This window comes from Siphateles boraxobius, unplaced genomic scaffold (genome assembly GCF_051911475.1).
Source record: "Siphateles boraxobius isolate OS27281-9 unplaced genomic scaffold, OSU_SipBor_1 46, whole genome shotgun sequence".
NCBI lineage: Eukaryota > Metazoa > Chordata > Actinopteri > Cypriniformes > Leuciscidae > Siphateles > Siphateles boraxobius.
In genome coordinates, this window is record NW_027509097.1 from 19,171,918 (window position 1) to 19,199,764 (window position 27,847).

At 44.6% G+C, this 27,847-nt stretch overlaps 1 protein-coding gene across 1 annotated transcript in view; it reads right to left on the reverse strand.

The window, feature by feature from the left end:
• The window catches only part of lrp2b (low density lipoprotein receptor-related protein 2b), a 207,593-nt gene that overhangs the window by 109,820 nt on the left and 69,926 nt on the right, over nucleotides 1-27,847 (reverse strand). The window contains exons 25-39 of the mRNA XM_077201294.1: nucleotides 26,248-26,476; nucleotides 25,954-26,131; nucleotides 25,736-25,864; nucleotides 25,471-25,637; nucleotides 25,096-25,239; nucleotides 24,473-24,582; nucleotides 24,207-24,384; nucleotides 23,899-24,112; nucleotides 23,325-23,561; nucleotides 22,472-22,660; nucleotides 21,451-22,371; nucleotides 21,191-21,356; nucleotides 1,086-1,244; nucleotides 704-993; nucleotides 34-237 (exon numbers count right to left, since the gene is read on the reverse strand). Of these exons, the coding sequence (XP_077057409.1) occupies nucleotides 34-237; nucleotides 704-993; nucleotides 1,086-1,244; nucleotides 21,191-21,356; nucleotides 21,451-22,371; nucleotides 22,472-22,660; nucleotides 23,325-23,561; nucleotides 23,899-24,112; nucleotides 24,207-24,384; nucleotides 24,473-24,582; nucleotides 25,096-25,239; nucleotides 25,471-25,637; nucleotides 25,736-25,864; nucleotides 25,954-26,131; nucleotides 26,248-26,476 (3,515 nt within the window). The remainder of the gene's footprint in view (nucleotides 1-33; nucleotides 238-703; nucleotides 994-1,085; nucleotides 1,245-21,190; nucleotides 21,357-21,450; nucleotides 22,372-22,471; nucleotides 22,661-23,324; nucleotides 23,562-23,898; nucleotides 24,113-24,206; nucleotides 24,385-24,472; nucleotides 24,583-25,095; nucleotides 25,240-25,470; nucleotides 25,638-25,735; nucleotides 25,865-25,953; nucleotides 26,132-26,247; nucleotides 26,477-27,847) is intronic.

The window sequence follows — 27,847 nt, forward strand, 5'->3', positions numbered from 1 at the left end:
TAAACTATTTTTTTAATTGCTAAGGTCACTTACCACACACTCTCTCAAGCTCATCTGAGCCATCCAAGCAGTCCCTGTAGCCATTACACTTCCAGCGCTGGAACAAACAGCTTCCGTCCAGACAGGTGAACTGATCTGCATGGCACCGCTGCCCATTGTCGGGGATGCAGTCTTTCCCATAATTGGCCAGATACCAGTTACCAGTACTGGGACACTGACACTCTGGACCAGATGGACCTGAGAAAGTGATAAACGAGAGACATGAGATGTATAAGCTTCTCAAAAAAGAGAAAAAAGAAAAATAAACAAACACACTAGAATTTGGGTCCAAAAGTCTGAGAGAACATAAAAATAGCTCCATGTTGCAATCATATAGAGGTATCGTCTGACTGTATGTACACAAATGAATGTCACAAATTTTCTTATTTGATTAGTGACAGAATCTGAAATATTTAAAATTCATTTTCAGTTATAACATTTAATTATTTCATTTTTTTTAAATCCTAATCCTCATTTATTTTCCAGGTTTCTATTTTAAGTTCTAATTTAACTACTAATTTAATTTACATTAATTTAAAGGTTGCAATTTAAGTTTTTTTTGACGCCCACTGCACGTATGTTCAACAGTTTTTTGGAAGCCTTTCAAATTGATGTGCACTGATTTGTTATAACATGCAGACTTGGCATGGGACACCAGACCGACCTGGGACACAAACATGGCTGCATCCTCCGTTGAACAGCTGGCAAGGACTCAAGCAGTTCTCCTGCCTACTGGCCGAGAAGACGTGGATGTCATTGGGTCTATATTGGAGATCAGTGGCAATTTTAGTCAGGCCAGAACCATCGTCCTTGTTGGCGCGGTACACAATCCTTGTGTTCCAGTCAGTCCAGTAGATATCCTGTTGGAACACTGTTACAGCAAATGGGTACTGTGTCTGACTTAGAATCACCTCCCTGTTTTCTCCAGTCAAAGAGGCACGCTCAATCTTATCCCTGTGAGTAAGAGTGAAACAGTTTTATCAGTTTAATGTTTCTTGTCTGTCTGCACTAAATATGATGTAAAATGACTGTGAATATAAACTCACACTGTTGCATCAGCCCAGTACAGTAGTCGTTCCTCGTAATCCAAAGACAGAGCATTAGGCTGAGAAAGACTTGTGTTTACGATAGGGACCCGGAAGTTTCCACCAAGTGTGGCTCGTTCAATTTTAGCAGGGGATCCCCAGTCAGTCCAGTATAGGTATCTGCATGATGAAAATCAGTTTTCATTGAGTAATGTTTGATTTTTTTAAACTAATCTGACTGGAACCAGACATCTGAACCAGTCTTTTAGTCTTTTAGAGTATATAAACCAAATTAATGTGCAAGAGTGAGATGAGGAATTATAAAATTATAAATACAAATAAAACTTGTCACAAGTTTACAAATGTACAGTGTGAAAAAATGAAAATTGAGTACAGATTTAAAGGCCAAAGTGTACTTTTTAACGTGTACACTAGGGTATGTGCACAGTGCATTTGACCTAAATTTCATCATCAACAGCCGCGTTTCCACCGCAGGAACTTTCCCCAGGAACTAGGAACTTTGGGGTGGTACTCGGTGTGTTTACGCCGCAGGAACCAGGGTCTAAATGAAGTTCCGGGTAAAAATCCCCCCCCCCCCAGAAAGTCCCTGCTGGCGAGGTAGTACTTTTTCAGAGGGAGGAGAATGGCGGCATCTGGAGGAAAGGAGCATAGACAATTGTCTGTTGATCGAGGACATCAGGCGGTTGGCAACAACTGGGCTGGGAATGGACAGGGGTCAGGAAGTGACGGATCAGGAAGTGAGGATGGGGAGATGGATGTTGGAAGCGGGAAATTGGAAGAATGGAAAGTAGTAAAGAAAAAACGTAAAAGTAAAGATAGAGACGAATCAGATTGTAGTGACATCGACAAGGGGAGAACAATGGTGAAAAGGAGTGAAGATGAATTCAAGGTATTTATCAAGCTGTTGCAAGAGGGGACTACTTTTGATGAGTGGAGTCCAACCCTACTAACCAAAACTTTACACAAAGAAATTGGGGAAATTAGGAACGCTAAAAAATTGAGAAATGGTTCTTTACTGGTAATATGTAAAAGTGTGGAGCAACAACAGAAAGCAATAAAGATAAATAAATTGAATGGAAAGCGAGTGAAGTGTTCAATGGTGTATGACAAGAAGCTTGTTAGAGGTGTAATCACAGGGATTCCTCTGAGTGAGTCAGTTGATTCAGTGAAAAAAGGAATAAACAATGTGAAGGTCAGGGAAGCAAAACGACTAAAAATTAGAAGGAATGGAAATATCTGTGACAGTCTTTCAATCTTGATAACTTTTGAGGAAGAAAATCTTCCAGGAAAAGTCTTTATTGGATACATGAGCTACGATGTCAGGGTTTACATTCCACCACCACTGCGGTGTTTTAAGTGCCAAAGGTATGGGCATGTAGCTGCGATATGTAAGGGAAAACAAAGGTGTAGTAAATGCAGTGGTGAACATGAATACGGAAAGTGTGAAGAGGGGGCAAAGTTAAAATGCTGTAATTGTGGAGGGGAGCATAGTGCAGCATATGGTGGATGTGAAGCTAACAAAAGAATGAAGGAGGTACAGCGAATTAAAGTAGTTCAAGGGGTCTCATATGCAGAAGCAACTAAGAAAGTTCAAAAAGTGGTGCCTGTTGAAATAATAAAGGAGAGGACTAAAGAGGTAGGGGAATGTGTAAAGTGTGATAAACTAAAAGAAGAAACACTGATTGTGAACAAAGGAGATTTTGTGATCTTCATGGCTGAGATAATCAATTGTTCTGCGCAGACCAGTAGTAGGACTGAAAGAATCAAAATAATTGTTAAATCAGCCGAAAAATACTTGGATGTAAAGGGAATGAATTGGGAAAGAGTTAGAGATATTCTTAAGGATGAAGAACAACATTCACAGACATGGATTGGGGCTGCATAATGGTTTTAATTATACTCCAGTGGAATGCTAGGAGTCTAATTGCAAATGGTCAAGAATTTAAGGTATATGTTGAAAATTTAAAAGATAAACCTAATATTATTTGTGTACAAGAGACCTGGCTAGTGCCCAGGTTGGATTTTGTAATTAATGGATACAATTCGTTAAGAAGAGATAGGGATATGGGTAAAGGAGGAGGAGTTGCAATTTTTATACAAAGAGGACTTCAGTATAGAGAGATTAAGAAGGGGAATGACTTGGAATACATTGCTACAGAAGTAAGGTCAAGTGAGGATAAGGTGACAATAATAAATTTTTATAATCCATGTAGACCAGTGGAGAAAAAACAACTTGAGAACATTTGGAAGGATTTAACAGGGAAAATTATCTGGTGTGGGGATTTTAATGCACATAGTACATTATGGGGAGAGAAGGATGATGGGAATGGAAATGTAGTTGAAGAATTTATGGAAGAAAAAGAGTTTGTGTGTCTGAATGATGGTTCTGGTACAAGAATAGATGTGGCAAGAGGCACAGAGTCAGCAATAGATCTTACTATTGTCACAAAAACAATTGCAGATAAATGTGAATGGGAGGTAGTGAAGGAAAGTACGGTAGGGAGTGATCACTATCCTATTAGAATTCAGATAGGAATGGAAGTAGGGAATGAACATGAAGTAAGAGAAGAGAGGTGGATTCTAGAAAAAGCAGATTGGAATAAGTATAGAGAAGCTAGCGATGAGTTATTATCTATTGATAAAAATCTAGATATTGAGGAATTATGTTATAAAATTAGTAATAGTATAATTATTGCAGCAGGAGTATCAATTCCAAAAACTAAGCCTAAGACATTAAATAAAATAGTTCCGTGGTGGTCAAAAGACTGTAAGGAAGCAATTACAAATAGAAATAGAGCATTTAAAGAGTTAAAGAGAACACACAATTTTCAGAATTTAGTTCAATATAAAAGAACCCAGGCAAAAGTCAGGAAAATAATAAGGCAAGCTAAAAAAGAGTACTGGAAGAGGTTCTGTGATTCTATTGGGAGAACTACTCCAGTGGGGAGAATTTGGAATATGATTAAAAAAATGAAAGGGAATGGAAGGGAATATGGATATCCTATGCTGATTGAGGGGCAAAGAACTATCACTAGTAATAAGGAAAAAGCAGAAGTTATAGCAAAAATATTCGTCAAGGTGCATAGTTCAGGAAATTTAAATAATGAGGAAAAGAGAGGAAGGAAAGAAACAGTTGGAAAATATCAGTATGTGTTTGGCAATGAGGATAGTGAGGGAGGGGAATTGGATGTATTGTTTACAAAGTCAGAACTCAACATGGCATTGAGGAAAGCAGGTAAGACATCGCCAGGGAGAGATAAAATCTGTTATTCTATGTTGGACAACTTAAGTGATAAGGGGAAGGATGTTTTGTTAAATCTTTATAATAAAGTATGGATAGAGGGATGTATTCCTAGAGCATGGAAGGAGTCTATAATTGTTCCTATTAGGAAACCTGGGAAGGATCCCCAAATAGCAAATAATTATAGACCTATTGCGTTAACGTCCCAGATGGGAAAAACTATGGAGAGAATGATAAATGACAGGCTTAAGTATTGGATAGAAACAAAAGGATTGATGCAAAATTATCAAAGTGGATTCAGGAAAGGTAGAAGTACCATGGATCCTATTGTATGCCTTGAAGATATAATAAGGAAGGCTCAGGTGAATAAAGAATCTGTAGTGGTAGTGTTTTTTGATATCGAAAAAGCATACGATATGTTGTGGAAAGAAGGCATGCTGATTAAACTAAAACTATTGGGAATTAAGGGAAAGATGTTTAGGTGGATGGAAGGGTTTTTATCTGATAGAGTAATTCAAATTAAAATAAATGGGAAAGTAAGTGAAAGTTACAGTGTGGAAAATGGTGTTCCACAAGGGAGCATTATCAGTCCACTTTTATTTTCAATCATGATTGATGATGTTTTTAAGGATGTACAAAATTCAGTCGGGGTAGCATTGTTTGCAGACGATGGAGCAATGTGGAAAAAGGGAAGGAATATAGAATTTGTGGTGGATAAGATGCAACAAGCAGTAAATAGAGTCCAAGAGTGGGCTATTCAATGGGGGTTTAGAATCTCAATAGACAAAACAAAGACGTTATTTATCTCTAGGAAGAAAATAGATTTGAATGTAAAAATCAAATTATCTGGAGTAGAATTAGAACGAGTGGAATTCTTTAAATATTTGGGAATTTGGTTCGACAAAAGACTAACTTGGACAATGCATATCCAGAAAATGATTGATAAATGTAAGAAAGTGTTGAATGTGATGAGATGCTTGCGTGGAGTAGAATGGGGAGCAAGCAGACCTGCGTTGAAAGCTATTTATTCAGGGATGATCAGGTCGGTATTTGATTATGGGTGTATAGTGTATGGATCTGCTGCCAAAACTTTATTAAAGAAACTAGATGTAATCCAGAACCAAGGTTTGAGGTTATGCTGTGGGGCATTTAAGACCTCGTCAGTGGCAGCAATCCAGGTAGAGATGGGGGAGATGCCGCTACATCTAAGAAGAGACCAGCTATCTCTTGTGTATTGGGCAAATCTGAGAGGTCATACTGAAAAACATATGAGTCAGACAGTTTTATGGGAATGTCAAGAGAGAGAGAATAATCTAATCAAAAGTTTTGGATGGACAATAAGGCAGAAGATAATAACAATTGGAATTAGTACATTAAAGATAAGCCCTACAGTGGTATTTCCAGTTGTACCTCCTTGGCTGCTGTCGGAAGTTCCAGTAGACTTAGGATTATTGGAGGAAAAGGAGGTTAATGGAGTGGATCGTTGCAGGACTCAGAATTACATAAATAGTAAATATAAAGAAGGAATTATTTTATATACTGATGCATCAAAGCAGAAAGATAAGAAAATGGGAATTGCTTATGTTATCCCTAAATTAAATATTGAATATGCTAAAAGAATTAATGATGATTTAGCAGTATATACAGCAGAAATGGTGGCAATATGGATGGCAATGATGTGGATAGAGAGCAATAAACCTAAGCAAGTTGTGATTGCGTCAGACTCCAGTTCAGCATTAATAAGTCTCAAGCATTGTCACTCTGAGTCTAGACAGGATATAGTGTTTGAAATAATCCATTTAGCTAACAATCTTCTAAAGTCTGGTATTAGTACTACATTTATATGGGTGCCAGCTCATATAGGTGTAGGAGGTAATGAGTTGGCAGACAAATGTGCGAAGAAAGCAGCAGAGAATTCTTTTATAGAGATGGATATTAAATACAGTAAAGCTGAAGTTAAAAGTATAATTAAAACTAAAATTAATGAAAAATGGCAGTTTCTTTGGGACAATGAACAAAATGGGAGATACTTGTATAGTATTCAAGGAAAAGTGGGAAAGAGCAGGAATACATACAGAAAAAGGCGCGAAGAAGATGTGGTGTCTAGAATAAGATTAGGACATACAGGTTTAAATAGAACGTTATTTATAATGAATAAGCATGTTGATGGAAAATGCGAATATTGCAATAGTCAAGAGACAGTAGAACATGTAATTATGAATTGTCCTAAATACCATCAAGCTAGACAACGATTGTTATCACAACTAGGTGAGAATCAGATTTCCCTAAATGTACATGATATAATGCAAAGAGAGTCTGGAGAAATGTGTTTTAATTTTTTGTTTTCTTTTTTAAAGACAACTGGGTTAATTAAAAGAATGTAAAAAGGTTAGTCTGATTCGTTTACAGTGTAGGAGTCTGACTCATTGATCCACACTCCAGTCCAGATGGTGGCGGTAATGCACCAAAAAGCTGGTTGCCAACCGCCATAGAAAGAGAAGAAGAAGAAGAAGAACTTTTTCAGAGTTCAGGAACTTTCGGGGTGGGACTTGTGCGCTGAACATGCTGATTGGTTGAGCTCACGTCACATTTGATTGGTTGACTCCACACAGCATTTTATTTTAGCCGCCATTTTTAAAAACCTCGTTTCCTGGCTTCGTGCAGTAAAGAGTTGTCGGGAAATTAATATGGAGTTTACCAAAAAATACGACCGCTGGACCGACGACGAGGTCCAGGCTTTAATAAGCGTATTTGCGGAAGAAGAAATCCAGCGGGAACTGGAAACGGCAATCCGCAATGAAAAGGTATACCTGAAAATATCGAGTCGGTTACACGAGCTGGGCATTGTTCACACTGGAAAACAGTGCAGAGAGAAGTTAAAAAAATTAAAACAAGACTACAAAAAAGTCAAGGATCACAACAATAAAAGCGGATCCGATCGGCGTACTAACAAGTGGTTTGACCGCCTGGACGCGTTGTTGGGACACAGGCCGGCATTCTCTGGAGCAGTGGTGACAAAAGACTCGGCAATTGCATTTTTGGAATCCATTCATGATTCTGAGGACCAGTCGGTTGAAGGTAAATTATCACACCTCTACATGATATTGTCTTAAACTCTTTGCAGTGATAAAACAAACTAACTTTTTTCAACGTGTTTTTACAGATGAAATGAATGTCCCCAATGAAGTGCAGGCTACTGAGACCAGCGCGTTTTCCCCTGCAATCACCAGTAGCCCTCGTCCCATGTCTTCCGCCGAAACACACACACGACGAGGTATTAAACAACGTTGTCTATTGATAAAATATACTTCAAAACTAGGGGTGTAATTATATATCGTGCAACAATATATTGCAATACAAAAATGCAACAATACGTATCGTGGACAGTTCACCCAAAATAAAATGACTGTGTGAGAAAACATTTCAGGTTTTCAGAGTTTTTTAGCGTCAGTACTACATTAAAATTATGTTGATATTAATGTATAATATAATGCAATGGGGGAATATTTGTGGGTCCTAATAATGCCAAACATCTATGTTACCAATGTTAAACATATTCGTGTAAAATAATTCAGTATTTTCAGCTTCAGAATTATGTTTATTCTGGTGTCACCATTGTCCTTGAGTTACAAGCACCAAGTCCAAGCATGGAACATGATGGCAAAGTTTTTGATTTAATATTTTGTAATGAAAACACTTAAAATACGTATTTTATGGTTTTCAGGGTGGGCTTGTGTATTTATTGTCATGTGTTTCTCCACTTAGGGAAGAGGAAAAGGGATTGTGACTTCCTTGATGCGCTGAGGGACATGGAAGATTCTAACCGGACCACCCTGCAGCTTGGACAAGAACACCGTGACAAATATATGCAGCTGTTACTTGAGAGCCAGGCTGAGGAAAGAGAGATGAGGAGGCTGGAGTTGGCGTTCCTGCAGTCGGAAGCTGAAGAAAGCAGACGGCAGCAGAGGGACTTTCAGGTCGGGTTTCTGTCTGTTCTTGGACAGTTTGCCCAGTCATTCAAAAAGTAGCCACTTGAACTCTGAGATTGCACTTTAAATTGAACATTTGCATTTTTTATTTTCTTTGCACAATTCTAATTTTTATATATTGTTTGCATTCCTGCAGAGGGCCAGGTTTCTGTCTGTTCTTGGACAGTTTGCCCAGTTGTTCAAAAATACATTTGTATTTGTTTTTCTTCACACAATATATTACTGTTCTCGTAATTTATTTCTTTTCACATGATTGTAATTTAAAATATATATATTTAGTAAGCAGTACTTGCCTTGTGTTAAATAAAGTTTGTAAAATGTCACTTTGAGATCAAGTGCCTTTTCATCTCAATGGTAATTTTAGCTCTTACATAAGGTTTTGAAGTGCTGGTTAGATGTAAAACATTTCCGGTGAAAGTGCACAGGTTAAAATAAGCAAAGTGTAGGTAATTTAAGTCACTCATGAAATTACATTTTATATTTGACAGCCAAATATAAGGTGAAACTCAAATTTAGAAGTATTGTGCAAAGTTGTTTCAGTAATTCAACTTAAAGGTGAAACTCGTATATGGACTCATTACATGCAAGGTGTATTACATTTTCAAGCCTGTTATAATTATGACTATATGGCTTACAGCTTATGAAAACTTCACATTTATTCTAATTTTGAATTTGATTTTACTGAAATAAAGTTTTGCATGTTATTCTAATTTTCAAGTTTCACCTGTAAACAGAAGGTTATAACAGAATAAATTAAAACCAAAGCATGATTTAGAAGTAATCATTTTTATTTACAAAAAAAAGTGTTACACAGCAAAAACAATGTACAACAGGTGTATACAGCCTAAAAAAAGTGCATTACAGCACCTGAAGGTTATTTTTCCCTTACCAAAAAAAAAAACAACACTTTATGGTGTGTAGCCAGTGATAGTGCAGTTTCCTACACTGTAGTCAAAAACTTCATTAGGCCTGTACGTGCATCAAGACCCTCGGCCTCTACAGTGGATGAAAGTGCCCCGTCAGGCTGATTGAATGTACCCGTAGTCCATTCTTCTCTGAACTCATCACCATTCATTTCACAGAGGTTATGTCATGATTCTGCCATCAGGTCTGTGAGTTCTAATATTTTGGCAGGATCATGACAGACCCATGTTCTGTGTGCAAGCACATGGCCTTGTGTTTTGGTCATGTGCTTGTGTTGTCTCGTCTCGTTACCCCGCCCCCTTGTTATCCTGATTCTGTCATTAGTGTTTCACCCGTGTCACCTGTTATGTTTGATTAGTCTTCCTATTTAATCTCCTTGTGTTTGCTGTCTTGTGTCGGTTCATTGTTATACGTTGATCGTGAGTACCCTGTGTACATCTAGTCATTGTTAGCATCTCTTGAAGTCTTGTTTGTTTTCTTGTTCATTTGTTTCCCAGTTTAGTCTAGTCAGTCTGGTATTCTGTGTTCCATCTGTTTTGCCCCCTCGTGGGTTTTGTTTTCCTGTTTTTGTCATTAAACCGTGTCTTATTTTATACTGTCTGCGTTTGGGTTTATCTCCACATCTCACCGTGACAGAATGAACCGACCCATTCTGAACCCAGCGGACAGTATGTCATTCCCACTAAAACAACAATCAGCTGACCAGGAACTATGGTGGCAGTCAGCTATCAACGACAGCAAGTTGGGCAAGCTTCCTTTCCCTCCCCAGGGAGAGAGGTCCCTGAGAGGATATGCTCAGGCCGTGGAGGCAAAGAGAAAATTTTTACCGGAGAGCCTGGTTAACCGTTACCTCTTCGCGGGTCTCAAAGTTCCTCCACCTCTGGCGGAACGGGAGAGGCTGGCCCACCGCCCGTTCCGGGACATGGTGGACTGCTTGGTTCGTCGGGAGTCACAGGGTCCCATGGTGTCGTCACCTCCTGCCTGTCTGCCGGTGATCCCGGAGGATCTGAGGTTAGGCTTCGTGAGGCTTGGAGAACAGACTCGTCCCAGTTCGACTCCCGAGGCATCATCGGCTCCGCGAATCAGGAGGAAGAAGAGGAGGAGACCTGCGTCTGCCCAGCCAGAGCCAGTTCACGTCCCGTCTGTCCAGCTAGAGACTGTTCACGCCCCGTCTGTCCAGCTAGAGACTGTTCACGCCCCGTCTGCCTTCCTGAGCTGGGACTATCTGGAGCGTCTGGCTCAGATCTTAGAGAGGCCGGTGTTCGGTGTTTCGGAGCTGAACCCAGTGCCGGTTCCAGAGCCCGCTACGGCAAGCGCTGTTCCAGAGCCCGCTACGGCAAGCGCTGTTCCAGAGCCCGCTACGGCAAGCGCTGTTCCAGAGCCCGCTACGGCAAGCGCTGTTCCAGAGCCCGCTACGGCAAGCGCTGTTCCAGAGCCCGCTACGGCAAGCGCTGTTCCAGAGCCCGCTACGGCAAGCGCTGTTCCAGAGCCCGCTACGGCAAGCGCTGTTCCAGAGCCCGCTACGGCAAGCGCTGTTCCAGAGCCCGCTACGGCAAGCGCTGTTCCAGAGCCCGCTACGGCAAGCGCTGTTCCAGAGCCCGCTACGGCAAGCGCTGTTCCAGAGCCCGCTACGGCAAGCGCTGTTCCAGAGCCCGCTACGGCAAGCGCTGTTCCAGAGCCCGCTACGGCAAGCGCTGTTCCAGAGCCCGCTACGGCAAGCGCTGTTCCAGAGCCCGCTACGGCAAGCGCTGTTCCAGAGCCCGCTACGGCAAGCGCTGTTCCAGAGCCCGCTACGGCAAGCGCTGTTCCAGAGCCCGCTACGGCAAGCGCTGTTCCAGAGCCCGCTACGGCAAGCGCTGTTCCAGAGCCCGCTACGGCAAGCGCTGTTCCAGAGCCCGCTACGGCAAGCGCTGTTCCAGAGCCCGCTACGGCAAGCGCTGTTCCAGAGCCCGCTACGGCAAGCGCTGTTCCAGAGCCCGCTACGGCAAGCGCTGTTCCAGAGCCCGCTACGGCAAGCGCTGTTCCAGAGCCCGCTACGGCAAGCGCTGTTCCAGAGCCCGCTACGGCAAGCGCTGTTCCAGAGCCCGCTACGGCAAGCGCTGTTCCAGAGCCCGCTACGGCAAGCGCTGTTCCAGAGCCCGCTACGGCAAGCGCTGTTCCAGAGCCCGCTACGGCAAGCGCTGTTCCAGAGCCCGCTACGGCAAGCGCTGTTCCAGAGCCCGCTACGGCAAGCGCTGTTCCAGAGCCCGCTACGGCAAGCGCTGTTCCAGAGCCCGCTACGGCAAGCGCTGTTCCAGAGCCCGCTACGGCAAGCGCTGTTCCAGAGCCCGCTACGGCAAGCGCTGTTCCAGAGCCCGCTACGGCAAGCGCTGTTCCAGAGCCCGCTACGGCAAGCGCTGTTCCAGAGCCCGCTACGGCAAGCGCTGTTCCAGAGCCCGCTACGGCAAGCGCTGTTCCAGAGCCCGCTACGGCAAGCGCTGTTCCAGAGCCCGCTACGGCAAGCGCTGTTCCAGAGCCCGCTACGGCAAGCGCTGTTCCAGAGCCCGCTACGGCAAGCGCTGTTCCAGAGCCCGCTACGGCAAGCGCTGTTCCAGAGCCCGCTACGGCAAGCGCTGTTCCAGAGCCCGCTACGGCAAGCGCTGTTCCAGAGCCCGCTACGGCAAGCGCTGTTCCAGAGCCCGCTACGGCAAGCGCTGTTCCAGAGCCCGCTACGGCAAGCGCTGTTCCAGAGCCCGCTACGGCAAGCGCTGTTCCAGAGCCCGCTACGGCAAGCGCTGTTCCAGAGCCCGCTACGGCAAGCGCTGTTCCAGAGCCCGCTACGGCAAGCGCTGTTCCAGAGCCCGCTACGGCAAGCGCTGTTCCAGAGCCCGCTACGGCAAGCGCTGTTCCAGAGCCCGCTACGGCAAGCGCTGTTCCAGAGCCCGCTACGGCAAGCGCTGTTCCAGAGCCCGCTACGGCAAGCGCTGTTCCAGAGCCCGCTACGGCAAGCGCTGTTCCAGAGCCCGCTACGGCAAGCGCTGTTCCAGAGCCCGCTACGGCAAGCGCTGTTCCAGAGCCCGCTACGGCAAGCGCTGTTCCAGAGCCCGCTACGGCAAGCGCTGTTCCAGAGCCCGCTACGGCAAGCGCTGTTCCAGAGCCCGCTACGGCAAGCGCTGTTCCAGAGCCCGCTACGGCAAGCGCTGTTCCAGAGCCCGCTACGGCAAGCGCTGTTCCAGAGTCGGTCGCCGTGAGCGCGGCACCCAGTCCTGTCCCATCACCAACCATGTTCCCCGTCAGAAGTCCCCGGACTGTCTCCTCGATGGTCCCTGTCTCTACTGCCCCCGGACTCCCGTTTGTTTCCCCCGTCATGGTTCAACCTAGGACTGTTTCTCCGTCTACTCGCACCACTCCACCCAAGTCCGTTCGGGTCCCCCGTCCTAAGCCCACACCCTGTAGTTCCAAGATCACCGTCCCGCCACCCACCCTGGATTCTCGCTCAAAGACTCTGTTGTCCCTCCGCCTCCCCTTCCTTGTTTATTTTTTCTGATGTTTCACCCCAACCCGGTCATTGTTCACGCTTGTATGCCCCTGTTATTATTTGTCATGTTTTGTTGGGTCTGGTCTATGTCTCTGTCAGTCTTGTCCCGCGTTTAATGTCTCCTTGGGGAGCGTCTGGTAGCCGCTCTTTAAGGAGGGGGTACTGTCATGATTCTGCCATCAGGTCTGTGAGTTCTAGTATTTTGGCAGGATCATGACAGACCCATGTTCTGTGTGCAAGCACATGGCCTTGTGTTTTGGTCATGTGCTTGTGTTGTCTCGTCTCGTTACCCCGCCCCCTTGTTATCCTGATTCTGTCATTAGTGTTTCACCCGTGTCACCTGTTATGTTTGATTAGTCTTCCTATTTAATCCCCTTGTGTTTGCTGTCTTGTGTCGGTTCATTGTTATACGTTGATCGTGAGTACCCTGTGTACATCTAGTCATTGTTAGCATCTCTTGAAGTCTTGTTTGTTTTCTTGTTCATTTGTTTCCCAGTTTAGTCTAGTCAGTCTGGTATTCTGTGTTCCATGTGTTTTGCCCCCTCGTGGGTTTTGTTTTCCTGTTTTTGTCATTAAACCGTGTCTTATTTTATACTGTTTGGGTTTATCTCCACATCTCACCGTGACAGGTTATGCAGAACACAACATGCGATCACCAGGGATTTGACCTTGTGTGTATTGCAGTCATTTTGTTTTAGCAAACACCTCCATCTGCCCTTTAGTCTGCCAAAAGCATTCTCAACCACCACCCTGGCTCTGCTTGTTTTATGGTTGTACACAAGTTGTTGGGGTGTCAGTCGTCACAAAGGTTTCATCAGCCAGCTCTTCAAAGGATAGGCTGCATCACCAAGGACATAGTACCCCACATTATGTCCACAAATGTTCTTGGTTACATCAGGTAGTAACAAACCCCGATCCACTAGGTCCCACAATCCTGACAAACGTAGCACTCTGGCATCATGCAGGCTCCCTGGCGCTCCTAAAAAAACATTCCAAAAGAGGCCTCTTCCGTCCACAACAGCTTGTAGGATGATCGAATGCCAGCCCTTTCGGTTGAAGTACTCTGTGTGGTACTCCTCTGGTCCAAGAATGGGGATGTGTGATCCATCAATTGCACCTACACACTGTGGCAAACCCCATCTGCACTCAAAATACGTCACCATTTCTTTAAATTTTTCACTGTTTGTTAACTGGATAACTTCTTGCATGAGTACCTTCTCAACAGATGAGCAGAAATCGTGAACACAGTGACACACAGTAGCAACTCCGACTCCAAATAAATGAGAGATGCTTCTATACTCAGAGTTGGTCGCAAGTTTCCACAGTGCAATGGCGATTCTTTTTTGAATGGGTACACAATGTCGGTAGTTTGTGTCATGTCTCTCCAGTTGGGGTTGCAATCGACGACAGAGGTACAGAAAAGTATCCTTAGACATCTGGAAATTCTTTATCCACTGTGCTTCGGTGAGAGTTGGAACCACGCTGTCCCACCATTCTGTGGTTCTAGTGTGCATCCAAACCGATCGCGAAACACGACGCATTCGATAGTACTCCCATATCTAAAACACACAAAAGTTGCAAAAAATAAGTTGATGTAATCGATAATAACATTATTCACAACTCTTGTTAATTTTGGTGGATTCATTTCTTACCAATCTTGTTCTTTCTGCCCGATGGCGCGCGTTCGTCCCATCCATCTCACGGTCAATGTCCACTATAGCTGATAACAAACGTTGTCTACTTTTATATCTAGCATTACGAGCTTTCTGAATACGCTTTAGTATTAATGCTCGTCTCTTTTCTGACGTTTTGTTAATTACCTCGTTAGTAAACCAATAGATTGAACACAAAAGCAGCACAGCTTGAATATCCTCCATACTCAAAACAAACGCGTCGCGCAGACTGGGAGGGAGAAGCAGTCGCACGCAGTTCAACATCACCAGACTAATTTACATAATCTTCCCGGTACTTTAGACCGCGGTGTAAACGCAGTAGGCAACCGGTCTGGGGCAAAAAAAAGTTCCTATGGAAAAAGTTCCTGGGACAAATAGTTCCTGGTAATTGCGGTGGAAACGCGGCTAACCATTCACATGCCATATACTCTCTATGCTCAAATCGTACATGCTTCTTGCATTTTTTTTTTTACACTTGTCAGTTTGTGAAGAAGGTGCCCAACACTACACTGGCCCATTGTTTCACATTTGAAAAATTAAGGAATGAGATGTAACAACAATAACCTGGTTATGGCAACAACAATAGATGACTGTGATGATGAAAGCATGTGAGAGGCAATTAAGAGATACCCGAAACACCAGTTTAAACAAGCACAAATTCATTGGTCATACCTTCTGAGAGAAATAGCAGAGAAACTGGCAAGAATGAAACTTTGGTTTTACGCATAAGCATTTGCGTCAAAACGATACTCGGTTACTAACGTAACCTCGGTTCTCTCTAGAGAGGGAACGAGTATCGCGTAAATTTAGCTTACGCTACGGGAAAAGCTTACGCTACGGGAAAGATTCATCTTCTCGAGATATTGAAGCCAAAAAATTATCCTTAATTTTGTATTCATTGTCAACGCAGTGCAGCAGCTAGCAGACCTAGAGCAGGCCATCTCGCTTGCTCAGTGGCTGCCCTGCGGGCAACTGCTGCAGCCTACCAGTGAGCCCGGCGTGACGTCACGCCCAATGAAGGGCGCCCGCGCCTTCATAGCGTCACAGCCCGCCAGAATGGGCGTGGCTTAGCGTATAAACATAGGGGCTGTAGGCTGACTTCCCTGGTTTTTCGTCGACTGAAGCGAAGTCGCTCGTGGCGCGAGCACGGCCGGTTACGCAATACCCGTTCCTTCTCTAGAGAGAACCGAGGTTACGTTAGTAACCGAGTATCGTTCTCTTGCGGGAGGTTCTCTCGTATTGCGTAAGTTTAGCTTACGCTACGGGAACACTTTGTCAACGCCGTGCGCGCCAAGCATCCACCATGAGACCCCGAACTTTCATGGGAACCCCATAAGTGGAAAAATAAGGTGGCCAGCCACGCGGGCCATCACTTGTACATAAGCACACATAGGGAATACAGAGCGGCGCGCCACATACCCTACTAGTGCAGCTCAACCAGGAGAGCTGAGTCACGTGAGAGTGATCTGAGCAGGATGATCTGGGCAGAATACACCTCTCCTTCACACTGACAACAGTTTAGCTTGCAAGGCAGGAACTTCTAGGTTATAAAACCTGACAAAGGTAGACGGGGAGCTCCAGCCCGCCTCTACACATATATGTCATGGATAGAAATCCCACTGGACCATGCCCACGACGAGGCCACGCCTCTCGTGGAATGAGCCCTGATGTCCAGAGGGCATTGCAGACTTTTTGACGCGTAAGCAGCCGCTATAGCGTCCACTATCCATCTGGACAGGCTCTGTTTCGAGGAGGCAAGACCCTTGGTGCGCCCACCAAACGAAACAAAAAAGCTGTTCTGAAGGAGGCGGAGCGCGTAATGTAAAGTCTCAGCGCCCTAACAGGGCAGAGGACATTCACATCACTTTCGCTGTCAGATGCTGCCGTGTCTGCATAGCCATGTCTAGGTCTGAGGATGACTTTAGAGTCATTCAGCCCGAACTCAAGACACGACGCGCTAACAGACAGCGCGTGCAGGTCCCCCACACGTTTTACTGACAACAGTGCAGTCAGAAAGACGGTTTTCAGTGATAGATATTTCAACCCCACGGAGTCTAGTGGTTCAAATGGAAAGGCTTTCAGGGCCTCGAGGACCAATGAAAGATCCCACATAGGAACCGACAGGGGGCGCGGCGGGTTCATCTTTCTAGCTCCTCTAAGGAAGCGGATGACCGACTCGATTCTGCGAACGCTGCCACGGCCGCCACGTATACTTTGAGCGTGGATGGGGACCTCCCCTTATCCAACAGCTCTTGTAGGAAGGTGAGCAGATGCGCCACCCCGCATGTCAGTGAGTCCAGACCTCTGTCAGTGCACCAGACCTCTGTCCGGAGAACACCGACCATTTAGACGCGTAGAGCCTTCTCGTGGAAGGAGCTCTAGACTGCGTGATCATGTTCATCACTCCTTCTGGCAGGGCAACGAGTACCCGTTGATCAACCATGCGTGCAGAGACCAGCGCTCTGGATGGGGATGCCAGATCGTGCCGCGAGCCTGAGAGAGGAGATCTGCCCTTACCGGAATCGCCCACGGAGCTGTATGTGACAGCCGTGCTAGTTCCGGGAACCAATCTGATTCTCCCAACACGGGGCTACGAGGAGCACCGAGTGGCGCGTTTCCCTGATTCTCTTGATCACCTGTGGTAACAGAGAGACCGGAGGGAAAGCATATAGCGGGAGGCTGGGCCAATCTGGGCCAGCGCGTCCCCGTCCTTCGAGAAGAACGTCGGGCATTGAGCCTTGTCTTTTGACGCAAATAGGTCGACTTCCACTCTGCCGAATAGGCGCCACAGCTTCTGGACCGTTTGGGGGTGCAGGGACCATTCCCCTGGGGGAACATTGTCCCTGGACAGTTTGTCTGGGCCGTCGTTCAAATGACCAGGCACATGCGCCGCCCTCAGCGAGCGCAGGTGCATCTGAGACCAAATAAGGAGGCGTTCCGTCAGATTGCAGAGATTTCTGGATCTGACACCGCCCTGACGGTTTACATAGGATGCTACAGACATGTTGTCCGAACGGACAAGAACATGTTGGTCCTGTATGAACGGGAGGAAGCGCTTCAGCGCGTTCTCGACCGCTATCATCTCCAGACAGTTTATGTGAAAACACTTCTCTTGGTCTGACCACTGGCCGAAGACCGGTCTGCCCTCGAACAGCGCGCCCCAACCCGAGTTGGACGCATCTGTCGAAATGACTTTCCGATAAGAGATGGTTCCCATCATCACTCCCTGCTGGTACCAGTCGACTACTAACCAGGGCTGCAGAGCCGCTATGCAGGTCTGAGTCACTCTGATTTTCTGGCCGACCAGCATTGGAGCTGGCGCATGCGCAGTAGGCCCAGCTGAAGCACCGCTGCAGCTGATGCCATACAGCCCAACATCCTTTGAAATGTTTTCAAAGGGAGAAAGCTGCCCTTCTGGAAAGATACGGCTAGGTGGCGAACACGGCGCGCGTGCTGTGTCGATAAACGAGTCTTCATGGTCACCGAGTCCAGTTCTATTCCTAAACAGGAAATTGACTGGCTGGGCAGTAATGAGCTCTTGGTCCAGTTGACCGTGAGACCCAAGCTTTCCAGGTGACTGAGAAGCACTGTTCTGTGAGACAGCAGTTCTGTCCCTGACTGTGCCAATATCAGCCAATAGTCCAGATAGTTCATTATTTGCAGCCCCTGACTTCTCAGGGGGGCGAGTGCCGCGTCCATGCACTTCTTAATGTACGGGGTGTGAGGGACAGGCCGAACGGCAGGATGGTGTATTGATATACCTGACCGTCGAAGGCGAATCTCAACAATTGCCTGTGACGGGGTATTATCCTAATCTGAAAACAGGCATCCTTCAGATCTAGAGAAATAAACCAGTCCTTCGGGCGAACGTGCGCAAGGATTTTCCTGGTCGCACGCATTTTGATTTTCCTTTTCGCAAGCACTTTGTTCAAATGTCTCAGATCTAGGATAGGTCTGAAGGCTCCGTCCTTCTTGGGTACGAGAAAAATATCGGCTGTAAAAGCCTGACTCGCTCAGAGAAGGCGGCACCTTTTCTATCGCCCCTTTGCACAGCAGCTTTGCTATTTCTACGTGAAATAAGTGTGCTACTTCCGCATTCACTATCGTCGCGGTCCGGTCTTGAAAGCGCGGGGGACGGCGAATGAATTGAAGTGTATAGCCCTGCTTTATTGTGCTCACCACCCATTCTGAAATCCCTGGGATAGTTTCCCACTCAGCTATGTGAGCCGCTAGAGGGCGAATGGCCTCCGGGTTCAGATAGCCGCCATTTGCGGGCTTGTGAAACTGAACCGGAGCCGAAAGCACGGCGCGCGCGCTCTCGGTTCTGGGCAATTGCTGCTCGCTGAAAAGCCGAAACCGGCTGATTTATGTGAGATGTCCCAATCATAAGGGATGGGGAACATTATTTTGTCACTTTTTGACGCGCGAGCAGCGCTCCGGGCGGAAAAGCTTCCTGTAAGCGTGAGCGCGTGTGCGCGGGCACGAGACTTACAAGTGTATTTGATGCCCCGATCATAATGGATGGGGAGCGTTTTATTAATGCCCTGCGTTTTGTGATAACACTTAAACGCGCGGGCGGAGCCCGGGGGGAGGTTAGTGTTAGCAAGCGTGAACGCACTCTGGCGGGCATGAGACTTACATTCATAACCTGCTTTCTTTTGTGAAACTGACCCAGAGCCGAAAGCGCGGCGCGCTCGCTCTCGGTTCTGGGCAATGGCTGCTCGCTGAAAGCCGAGACCGGCTGATTTATGTGAGATGTCCCAATCATAAGGGATGGGAACATTCTTTTTTTTTTTTTTTTTACTTTTTGACGTGCGAGCAGCGCTCCGGGCGGAAAAGCTTCCTGTAAGCGTGAACGCGTGTGCGCGGGCACTAGACTTACAAGTGTATTTGACGCCCCGATCATAATGGATGGGGAGCGTTTTATTAATGCCCTGCGTTTTGTGATAACACTTAAACGCGCGGGCGGAGCCCGGGGGGAGGTTTGTGTTAGCAAGCGTGAACGCACTCTGGCGGGCACGAGACTTACATTCATAACCTGCTTTCTTGATCGTGTAACAGAGCGGGCAGATAGTGGGCACAGACTTGTGGACACATTTCTTACATTCAACACTCGAGCGGCTTTTCTGCGCATTATGAGATAGTGCTCTGTGAGATTTGGAGTGGTTATGTGTAGGGGTGAACACTGGGGCGTGGGCACTTTCACTACACTTACAACACCGACGGCATGAGCCAGACCAGACATTATACTCTTTTTGAGATTTTTCTGGGTCGCCGTTTGTGTGCAGGCGAGAGGGTAAACAAACCGGCTCGTTGGCTGCTAATTGAACCACTGCAGTAGCCTGTTTGAAGGAGACTGACAGGGAATAAACTTTGACGGCGGTCCAGCCGCAGCGGGACACGCGTGTCTTTTCGTAGGCGATGTGTCTGTTAGTAAGCGTGAGCGCTCGTGAGCAGGCACGTAACTTACATTCTTAACCTGACATTATACTCACTTGAGATTTCTCTGGGTCGCCGCGAGAATGGCTGATGTGTGCAGACGAGCGGGTTGCATTACCGGCTCGTTGGCTGCCAAATACACCGCTGCAGTAGCCTTATCTAAGGGGACTGACAGGGCGAGACATTTCGACGGCGGCGCGCAAGCCCGTCCGGGTCATGCAGAGAGCTCGAGAGGGCTCTGCATGACGCACGAACGGGGACGCGAGGGCGGGGTAGCTCTCTTGTAACGTAAAGAGAGCTAGCCACATGCTCGGTGGTCGAGCAGAACTGGAACAGTGTTTGTACGAGGGTGCGCGCACGAGTAGTGGGCACGGGACCTACATGTAACACAGATGATGCCCGTCCGGGTCATGCAGAGAGCTCGAGAGGGCTCTGCATGACGCGCGAACGGGGACACGAGGGGGGGGTAGCTCTCTTGTAACGTAAAGAGAGCTAGCCGTGTGCTCGTACGTGTCCCTCGGCCTCATCCTCAGATGCGACGGCAGTGAGGCTCGTGAGCGGCAGCTGCGCGTCGGTGAGGAGGGGCGGGGGGTGTTGAAGGCTTTGAGTCGAGCCCGCAGGGTCGACAGCGGAAGCGCTTCACAGAGCTCGCAGCCCCGGAAGTGCGAGGCGTCTTAAAAAAGACACTCGCTGCTCTTTTAGAATAGGTTTTAGCAAGGTAAAGGATACGTCGCCGGATAGCATAGCTCGCACGGATGGCTGAAGGTGGCGAACACGGCCGGCTTCCTCAGCGCTGTCCTAAGCTGGCTGTTCGCTGTTCGACGGCGGCGGTGGCTTCTCTCAGATCCAGCGATGCGAAGAGCTCGCTGAAGAGACGAAAAATCAGGGAAGTCAGCCTACAGCCCTTATGTTTACACGCTAAACCACGCCCATTCTGGCGGGCTGTGACGCTATGAAGGCGCGGGCGCCCTTCATTGGACGTGATGTCACGCCGGGCTCACTGGTAGGCTGCAGCAGTTGCCCACAGGGCAGCCAATGAGCACGCGAGATGGCCTGCTCTAGGTCTGCTAGCAACTGCACTGCGTTGACAATGAATAAAAAATTAAGGATAATTTTTTGGCTTCAATATCTCGAGAAGATGAATCTTTCCCGTAGCGTAAGCTAAACTTACGCAATACGAGAGAACCTCTCGTAATTGAACTAAAGTATATTTTGGCTTTAGTCCTTTACCCAAGGTAAAGAAAAAAATATAAAACATGGAAAAAGATAACCCAGGGTTTAGATGAAGATTTTAAATGTGAAAAGCCCTAAAATGTTTTTACCCATAGCAGGGATCCACCACAATAGCTCTGGGGTGGTCGCCATGTGTGATGAAGGAACGATTTTGGCCATCTATTCCCATAGACTGCACACTCCGATTGTAATAATCTGTGAAATAAAGACGCTTGTGGATCCAATCATAGGCCAGACCTTCAGGATCATCCAGATCTAACAGATGAGAAGAAAGCACAGAACACTTTAACATTGTTATTAGCTGGTTTCTGCTTATTCATTAAGAGAATTTTAAAGCATCAGACTGTACCGCTGGCTATGGTGATCAGTGGGCTAGTGCTGCTGGTGGTTGTGATGTATCCTATTTTACTCCTGCCTAAACCCACATACTGGGTGAAGAACACTCTCCTGTCTTGGAAGTCAAACTCTGTGGCTAAAACACCGTAGCCCAGGTTAAAGGTAGGAAATGGTGCACTGTGGTCCTCTGGGTCCAGTCTCATGCTGTTCACGGTGTAATCCGTGGTGAAGATTAGGTACTCATCCAGGCCAAAGCCACACGAAACTCCATTGCTAAGCAAAGAGCCATGGGCACAGCCGCATTTGGGCTGCTGCTGCTCAGGAATTGCAAAACAAAACTGTTGGCAGCGTCCGTTGTCCTCATGGCACGGGTTGAAGCCCACCACGTTTGCAGAAGTGGCCTGAACATGCGAGTCAAACACTCCAACATCTGTCAGATCCTCAATACCATCTCGGATGACCTCAGGTGTGTCTGTATTCCCAGGAAGCTTGCTAGCCTGAAAGAGTTTGCCCAGCTTGCGATCGATCCACAGCATGTACTCGCCAAAGATGGCGACACTGTATGGCGCGGGGTAGCGACTACCGTAGCGCACAATCTGCCGCTGAGAACCATCAGCAGCCATGCGAGATATCATATCCAGAGTATCGTCAACCCAGTACAGGAAGTCATTGGTGTAGTCGATCGTAAGGCCTCGTGGGGATGACAGGCTCTCAGAGGCAATAACTGTCCGATTGGTACCATCCAAAAGCGCGCTCTCGATCTTAGGTGTCTGGCCAGCATCAGTCCAGAAGAGGAGACGCAATTTGGGGCTGACGGCAAGATCTACGGGACGATCCACTGAACTCTTCAGCAGGATCAGTTGAACGCTTGTGTTCAGACGTAACACCTCAATGTATGTCTGAGAGGTGAATGCATTAGTGAAGTACAAGTTTCCTAAAATAAAAAAACAAGGATCAGCACGATATATACAAACAAACACATAAAGCTATTTTCACAGTATACATGGTGTCACTTCATTTTCACAGTAATTTACCCGCGATCCAATCTACTGCCAAACCCTGAATCCTTCCAGTGCCCAACTGACTGATGACAGTAGAATAGCGTGAGCCATCTGTCTTAGTCCTGTAAATTCCTCTGTACGATGAGTAGGTGCTGTTATCAGTCCAGTACAGGAATCCAGAGGCGATGTGCATGTCCAGCTTGTCAATAATTGAGTAAGTACCTACAGAATAAAAGCACACTATATTTTGTAGTACACAACACTACACCATAGGACTAACCTGTGGTGTAATTTGTATTAATATTTATTATTTATATTTAAATATTCATTATTATTATATATTACTTATTCCATTTATTACAATTTATACAACACATTTTTTCAAAATATGAAAAAGTTTTTCATTGCCACTCTCTTCCTTGTATAAATATCCTTGTATACTTCTATTCTAGTATATGTATAGATAAGGTATAGATATCTTATAGAAAAATCTATTTTATTTATAAAATAAAATATTTTTTATTTATTATTTATATTTAAGTATTATTTTATTTAATTTATTATTAGTGATACAACATTATATCTTATAGGAAATATATTGATATAAATTAAACACATTTTATGTATTTATATTTGAATATCATTTATTAGTATTACTATTATTATTATTTTATTCATTGTACTTTATTTATCATTATTTATTTACATTTATTTTAAATTATATATTCTCACACTCTCATTTCACTCTCTGAAATGTCTAAATATTTTGTAAGAATAGATATTACCATTAACATTGCCATTAACCATTAAGTTATGTTGCCAGGGTTTTCAAAACTTCCTCTCTAACAAGAATCAAACTGTTTAGCATATTGTAACCAGTACTCACTTGCTCCTACAGGAACCATGGCCTCAGAGTGGTCAGAGCTGTTGATGTGGAATCCTCTAATAAATTTGGAAGAGGACACTATAGCATAAGAGTCATACTGCTCGCATTGAGACCCATCCTGAGATGGGATAAAACCTGTGGTGCAGGCGCATGTCTTCTGTACATTAGGTTTAGGCAGACACAGGTGGGGGCAGCCTCCGTTGTTTGTACTGCAACCATTGGTAGTGCCAGCAGAGTCTGGATTTAATGGATTGTGGGTGAACAGAATATAATGAATGATTTTTAAAAAAGGAAAAAAATCCAGAGGATTACACTTTTGGCTGGTCTTATATTGCATTATTAAATGTATTATTTTGTTTTTTAAAAGAATACTTTTTTCTCATTGGTCAATACTGGGATTTAGATGTTAAATATTATTTAATAAATGCTAGACTGAATATTGGACCACTGTCCAATATTGCTACTTTCAATTATCTTGTATCACTCCGGGGTTGCTCTTTTCTCATACCAACAAAAGTTTTTGTATTATTATCCTTTACTTCAAATAAAGAGCAAATTGCATTGCTCCACTCACTGTCTCTGGCATGCACTTTAAGTGCTCGGACCCCTGCCATGCTGCTTCTCATCACCACCATGTCTGCACCTGTGCTCTTTTCCACTCTCTCAATGACCTCATAGTCAAGGTCAGTGTAGTAGAGGTAATTTTGGTAGACAGCGATGCCCCAGGGATGAGACAGGCCACTCACGGTAGTCACCCTGCTTGCACCATCCATGGTTCCACACTCAATCTGCCGATCACAGAGAAATACCAAAACAAGGAATATAATGCAGTGCATAATGAATTATTTATGCATGTGGATCTATGAGCAAGTAATGTCTCACCATCCCAGTTTGAGGGACACCCCAGTAGATCTTCCTGGCCTCTATGTCTGCAGCGATGAACTCAACGTTGCCCAAGTTACCAGTGTAGAGGTTTCTGAGGTTCCCTCCATCCATGTCTGCACTTGCCACCTTTGGTGGAACTCCACTGTCTGAACCTCTGTCTGTCCAGAACAGTGTCCTGCATGGGTGAGAGTATGATGACAGTACATTAATAAATTAAAGAATAAGTACAGGACAAATGTTTACTAGTCACAAAAAGTGTTTACCCCCTGGCTGGATCAAGAGCTATTCCTATTGGCTCTCCAGCTCCTTCTGGTTTCCCTGTGTTTGTGATGATAGTCTTCCTGTAATGTTGAGATCCATCAACCCGGATGACCTTTTGGGGGGAGAAGAGCAAATAATAATAATAATAATAATACATAAAATAATTAAATAAATTACAAATTAAGGTCACACTTTATATTAGGTGTCCTTAACTACTATGTACTTACATAAAAAAATAAGTACAATGAAGTTATTGTGTTGATGTTTTATTGCAAAACACTTGTGCTGCTATTAATATGGGTAAGGTTAGGACAGGTTTGGTGGTATGGGTAGGTTTAAGGGTGGGTAAAGGGGTAATGGAAGGGTCAACAGAGAAGTTATATATGTAATTACAAAAATTAATTACAGCTGTAATTACATGCAGGTATTATTAAAAATATGAGTACATTGTAAAAACGTGTATGACACAATAAGTGCATTGTATCAAATTATTAATTAAAATGTTAGTACATAGTAGTTATAGACAGCTAATATAAAGTGGGACACAATTTAATTCAATAAATTGATATGTATGATATAATATGCTGATGTGTGTTACTGATCTTAAGAAATTATCTCAATTCACCTCAATGGCCTTAACGGAGGGATTAGTGTAATACATGATTCGTGTAATCCAATCAAAGGCAAGACCAGAGGGGGAACCAATGATAGCAGCTGGTGCAAACTGAGTTCGATTGGCTCCATCTGTCTTGCTTCTATAAATTGAACCCTAGAAGAAAAATTTAACATTGGTTTCAAGATAAACATTACTATTTTTGTATTATTATTCATTTTTTTAAAATATTTCTACTTATTATTTTCTGTTAACCTTTCAGTATTATTTTGTAGCACTAATTTGACAGTAAACTATTGTTTAATAGTTAAAAATAGTGTCAATTTATGAGTAATGTTATGAGTTAATTCCAAAATAATGTTCTAAGATATTGACTGATTTACTGACAGTGCCTTGCACCCAGTAGACAAACTGCTCTTGGTCATCAAAATCAATATCTCGGCCCTGTGTGATGCCTGATATTGGTGCCATGGCATTGTTGGACGTGTCATTGGGATTGAGAGGGATTCCCATAATCACTGTATCTCTGACAACCATCAAGAATGGTGTGTCATCTAGGAAAAATAAGTATTACAGTATAATTAAGTCAAGTAAAAGGCCATAAGACCTCAAGAACTCAAATGGCACACAGTCATTTTGTAAAAACTCTGACCTTTAGTACAAGTACGACCATCGCTGGCAAGGGTCCATCCAGACTGGCAGTCACACATGTAGTACCGGGGTCTTAAGGTAGATAGCAGACACAGCTGACTGCATGGATGGTTCTCACAGGGGTTGAGTGCTGTATGGGAGCCAAAAACTATGTTAGTTAAGTGAAAGAAAGAAAAAAGCCAGATATCCTTTCATAAATAACCTGCATGAAAAGCTAACCTAAAAGCTGCTTAACGGGGTGATCCATGACGATACCCATACACTGGTACACACTGGTCAGAAGGGTGGTGATGTTTCCTCCATGAAATTTGTTAGTCCTCATGATTTGACTTGTGTAGCGGTCACTCCAGTAGATGTTGTCTTCAAAGATGGTTATGCCATGTGGTTGCTGAAGAACCTGCAGAAACAGAGATGTGTGATGAGTGAAAAATACGACACCAGAAAAACTCGTACTGTGCCTGTATACTTCATGTAAAACATAGAAGGATTTTAACCAGGCACTTTAACTCCTACCATGTCACTTGCAAAAACTTGATGCCTGTTTTTGCCATCATAGTCACAGTAGTCAATATATTTTAGGTAGGCGTCAACAAAGTATAGTCTTCTAGTTGTGTAATCCAGGGTAAGTCCATTGGGCCAGTACACCTTGCTAGTCACAATTGCTTTTCTTCCGAATCCATCCATACTAGCCTGTTCTATGCGAGGGTTCTGACCCCAGTCTGACCAGAACATTATATTGGTACTAAGAAGAAAACAGAAGGAATTATGATTTTATAAAAACAAGAATCCACTTTAAGTGATCTTAAAAGGACAGTTTACAAGCAAATTCAAATTCTGTGATCATTTACTAATCCTCATGTCATTTCAAACCCATAATACTTTTGTTCATCTTCAAAACACAAATGAAGATATTATAAATAAAAACAGAGATTTCTATCCCTCTATCGAAAGTTCATTCCCAACACTTCAAAAAGTCCATAACGAGATCGTAAAAGTAATCCATATGAATCAAGCAGTTTACAGGAAGAGACACAATCACGTTTTATAATAAACAGATTTAATTTAGGCTTGTATTCACATACAAACATTGATTGAAGGGGACCTATTATGCAAAATGCACTTTTACATGGTGCCGGAACATAAATGTGTGTCAGCATTGTGTACACAACCACCTTATGTTAAAAATCCACCCACTCCTCTTTTTTAATACCCATAAATCAAAAGCAGTGTCTCAGCCATTTGCAGATTCTAGCAATGTGGTGTCACATTGCCCAAGACTGCTGGTGGACTCTATTAGCATAGACCTCGCCCTAATTGAGCTGTACACAGTCCGCCATGTTTATCTCCTCGAAACTTGGTGCAAATACCGCAGACATGAACACCTCCTGAACACCTTTCACTTTCGTTGTCTGCGCTCAATTATTGGCATAACTTGGAAGGACCATGTTCCAAATTCGGCTATCCTCTTCATGACCAAGAGCACAGACCTCTACACTATGTTGCGCACTCGCCGCTTACGATGGGCTGGCCACACCTACCGCATGGATGATAACCGTTTACCAAAAGCAATTTTGTACGGCGAAATTCCTGATGCCCCTCGTCCAGTCAGCCAGCCGAAGCTCCGCTACAAGGATGTCCTGAAGCGCGACCTTCAGGCGTTCGGCTTCCCAAGCGAAACCTGGGAAACACTTGCCGGCGACCGAGCTCTGTGGCACGCCACCATAAGATCTGGTGCCAAAAGATTTTGCCAGCAGTACACAGACTTTCTTAACAGTAGAAGACTGAAGCACCATGCCAATCGTCATTCTCGATGCTAAGGGCCTGAATGAATGAAAAGTAATTCAATCGAGAGCAGTGAGTTATTTTCTTGAGTGAATGAGTATTTTTTCCTTTGTTGTTTGATTCGTATTATAGGGACACTTCACCCATTTGCATTAAGCTTTGTATTGTTAGAAACCCAGTCATATATTATAATTATAGTGGATTTTTCCTTTATTTTTCCCTGAGATAGGAAATAAGGATTTTAGTGTTTTACTTCCTGCTTTTTATGACGTAAAAATCGTCATTTTGCGTCATAAAAAGCAGGAAGTCCCATTTCATTGAAAATTGTAGA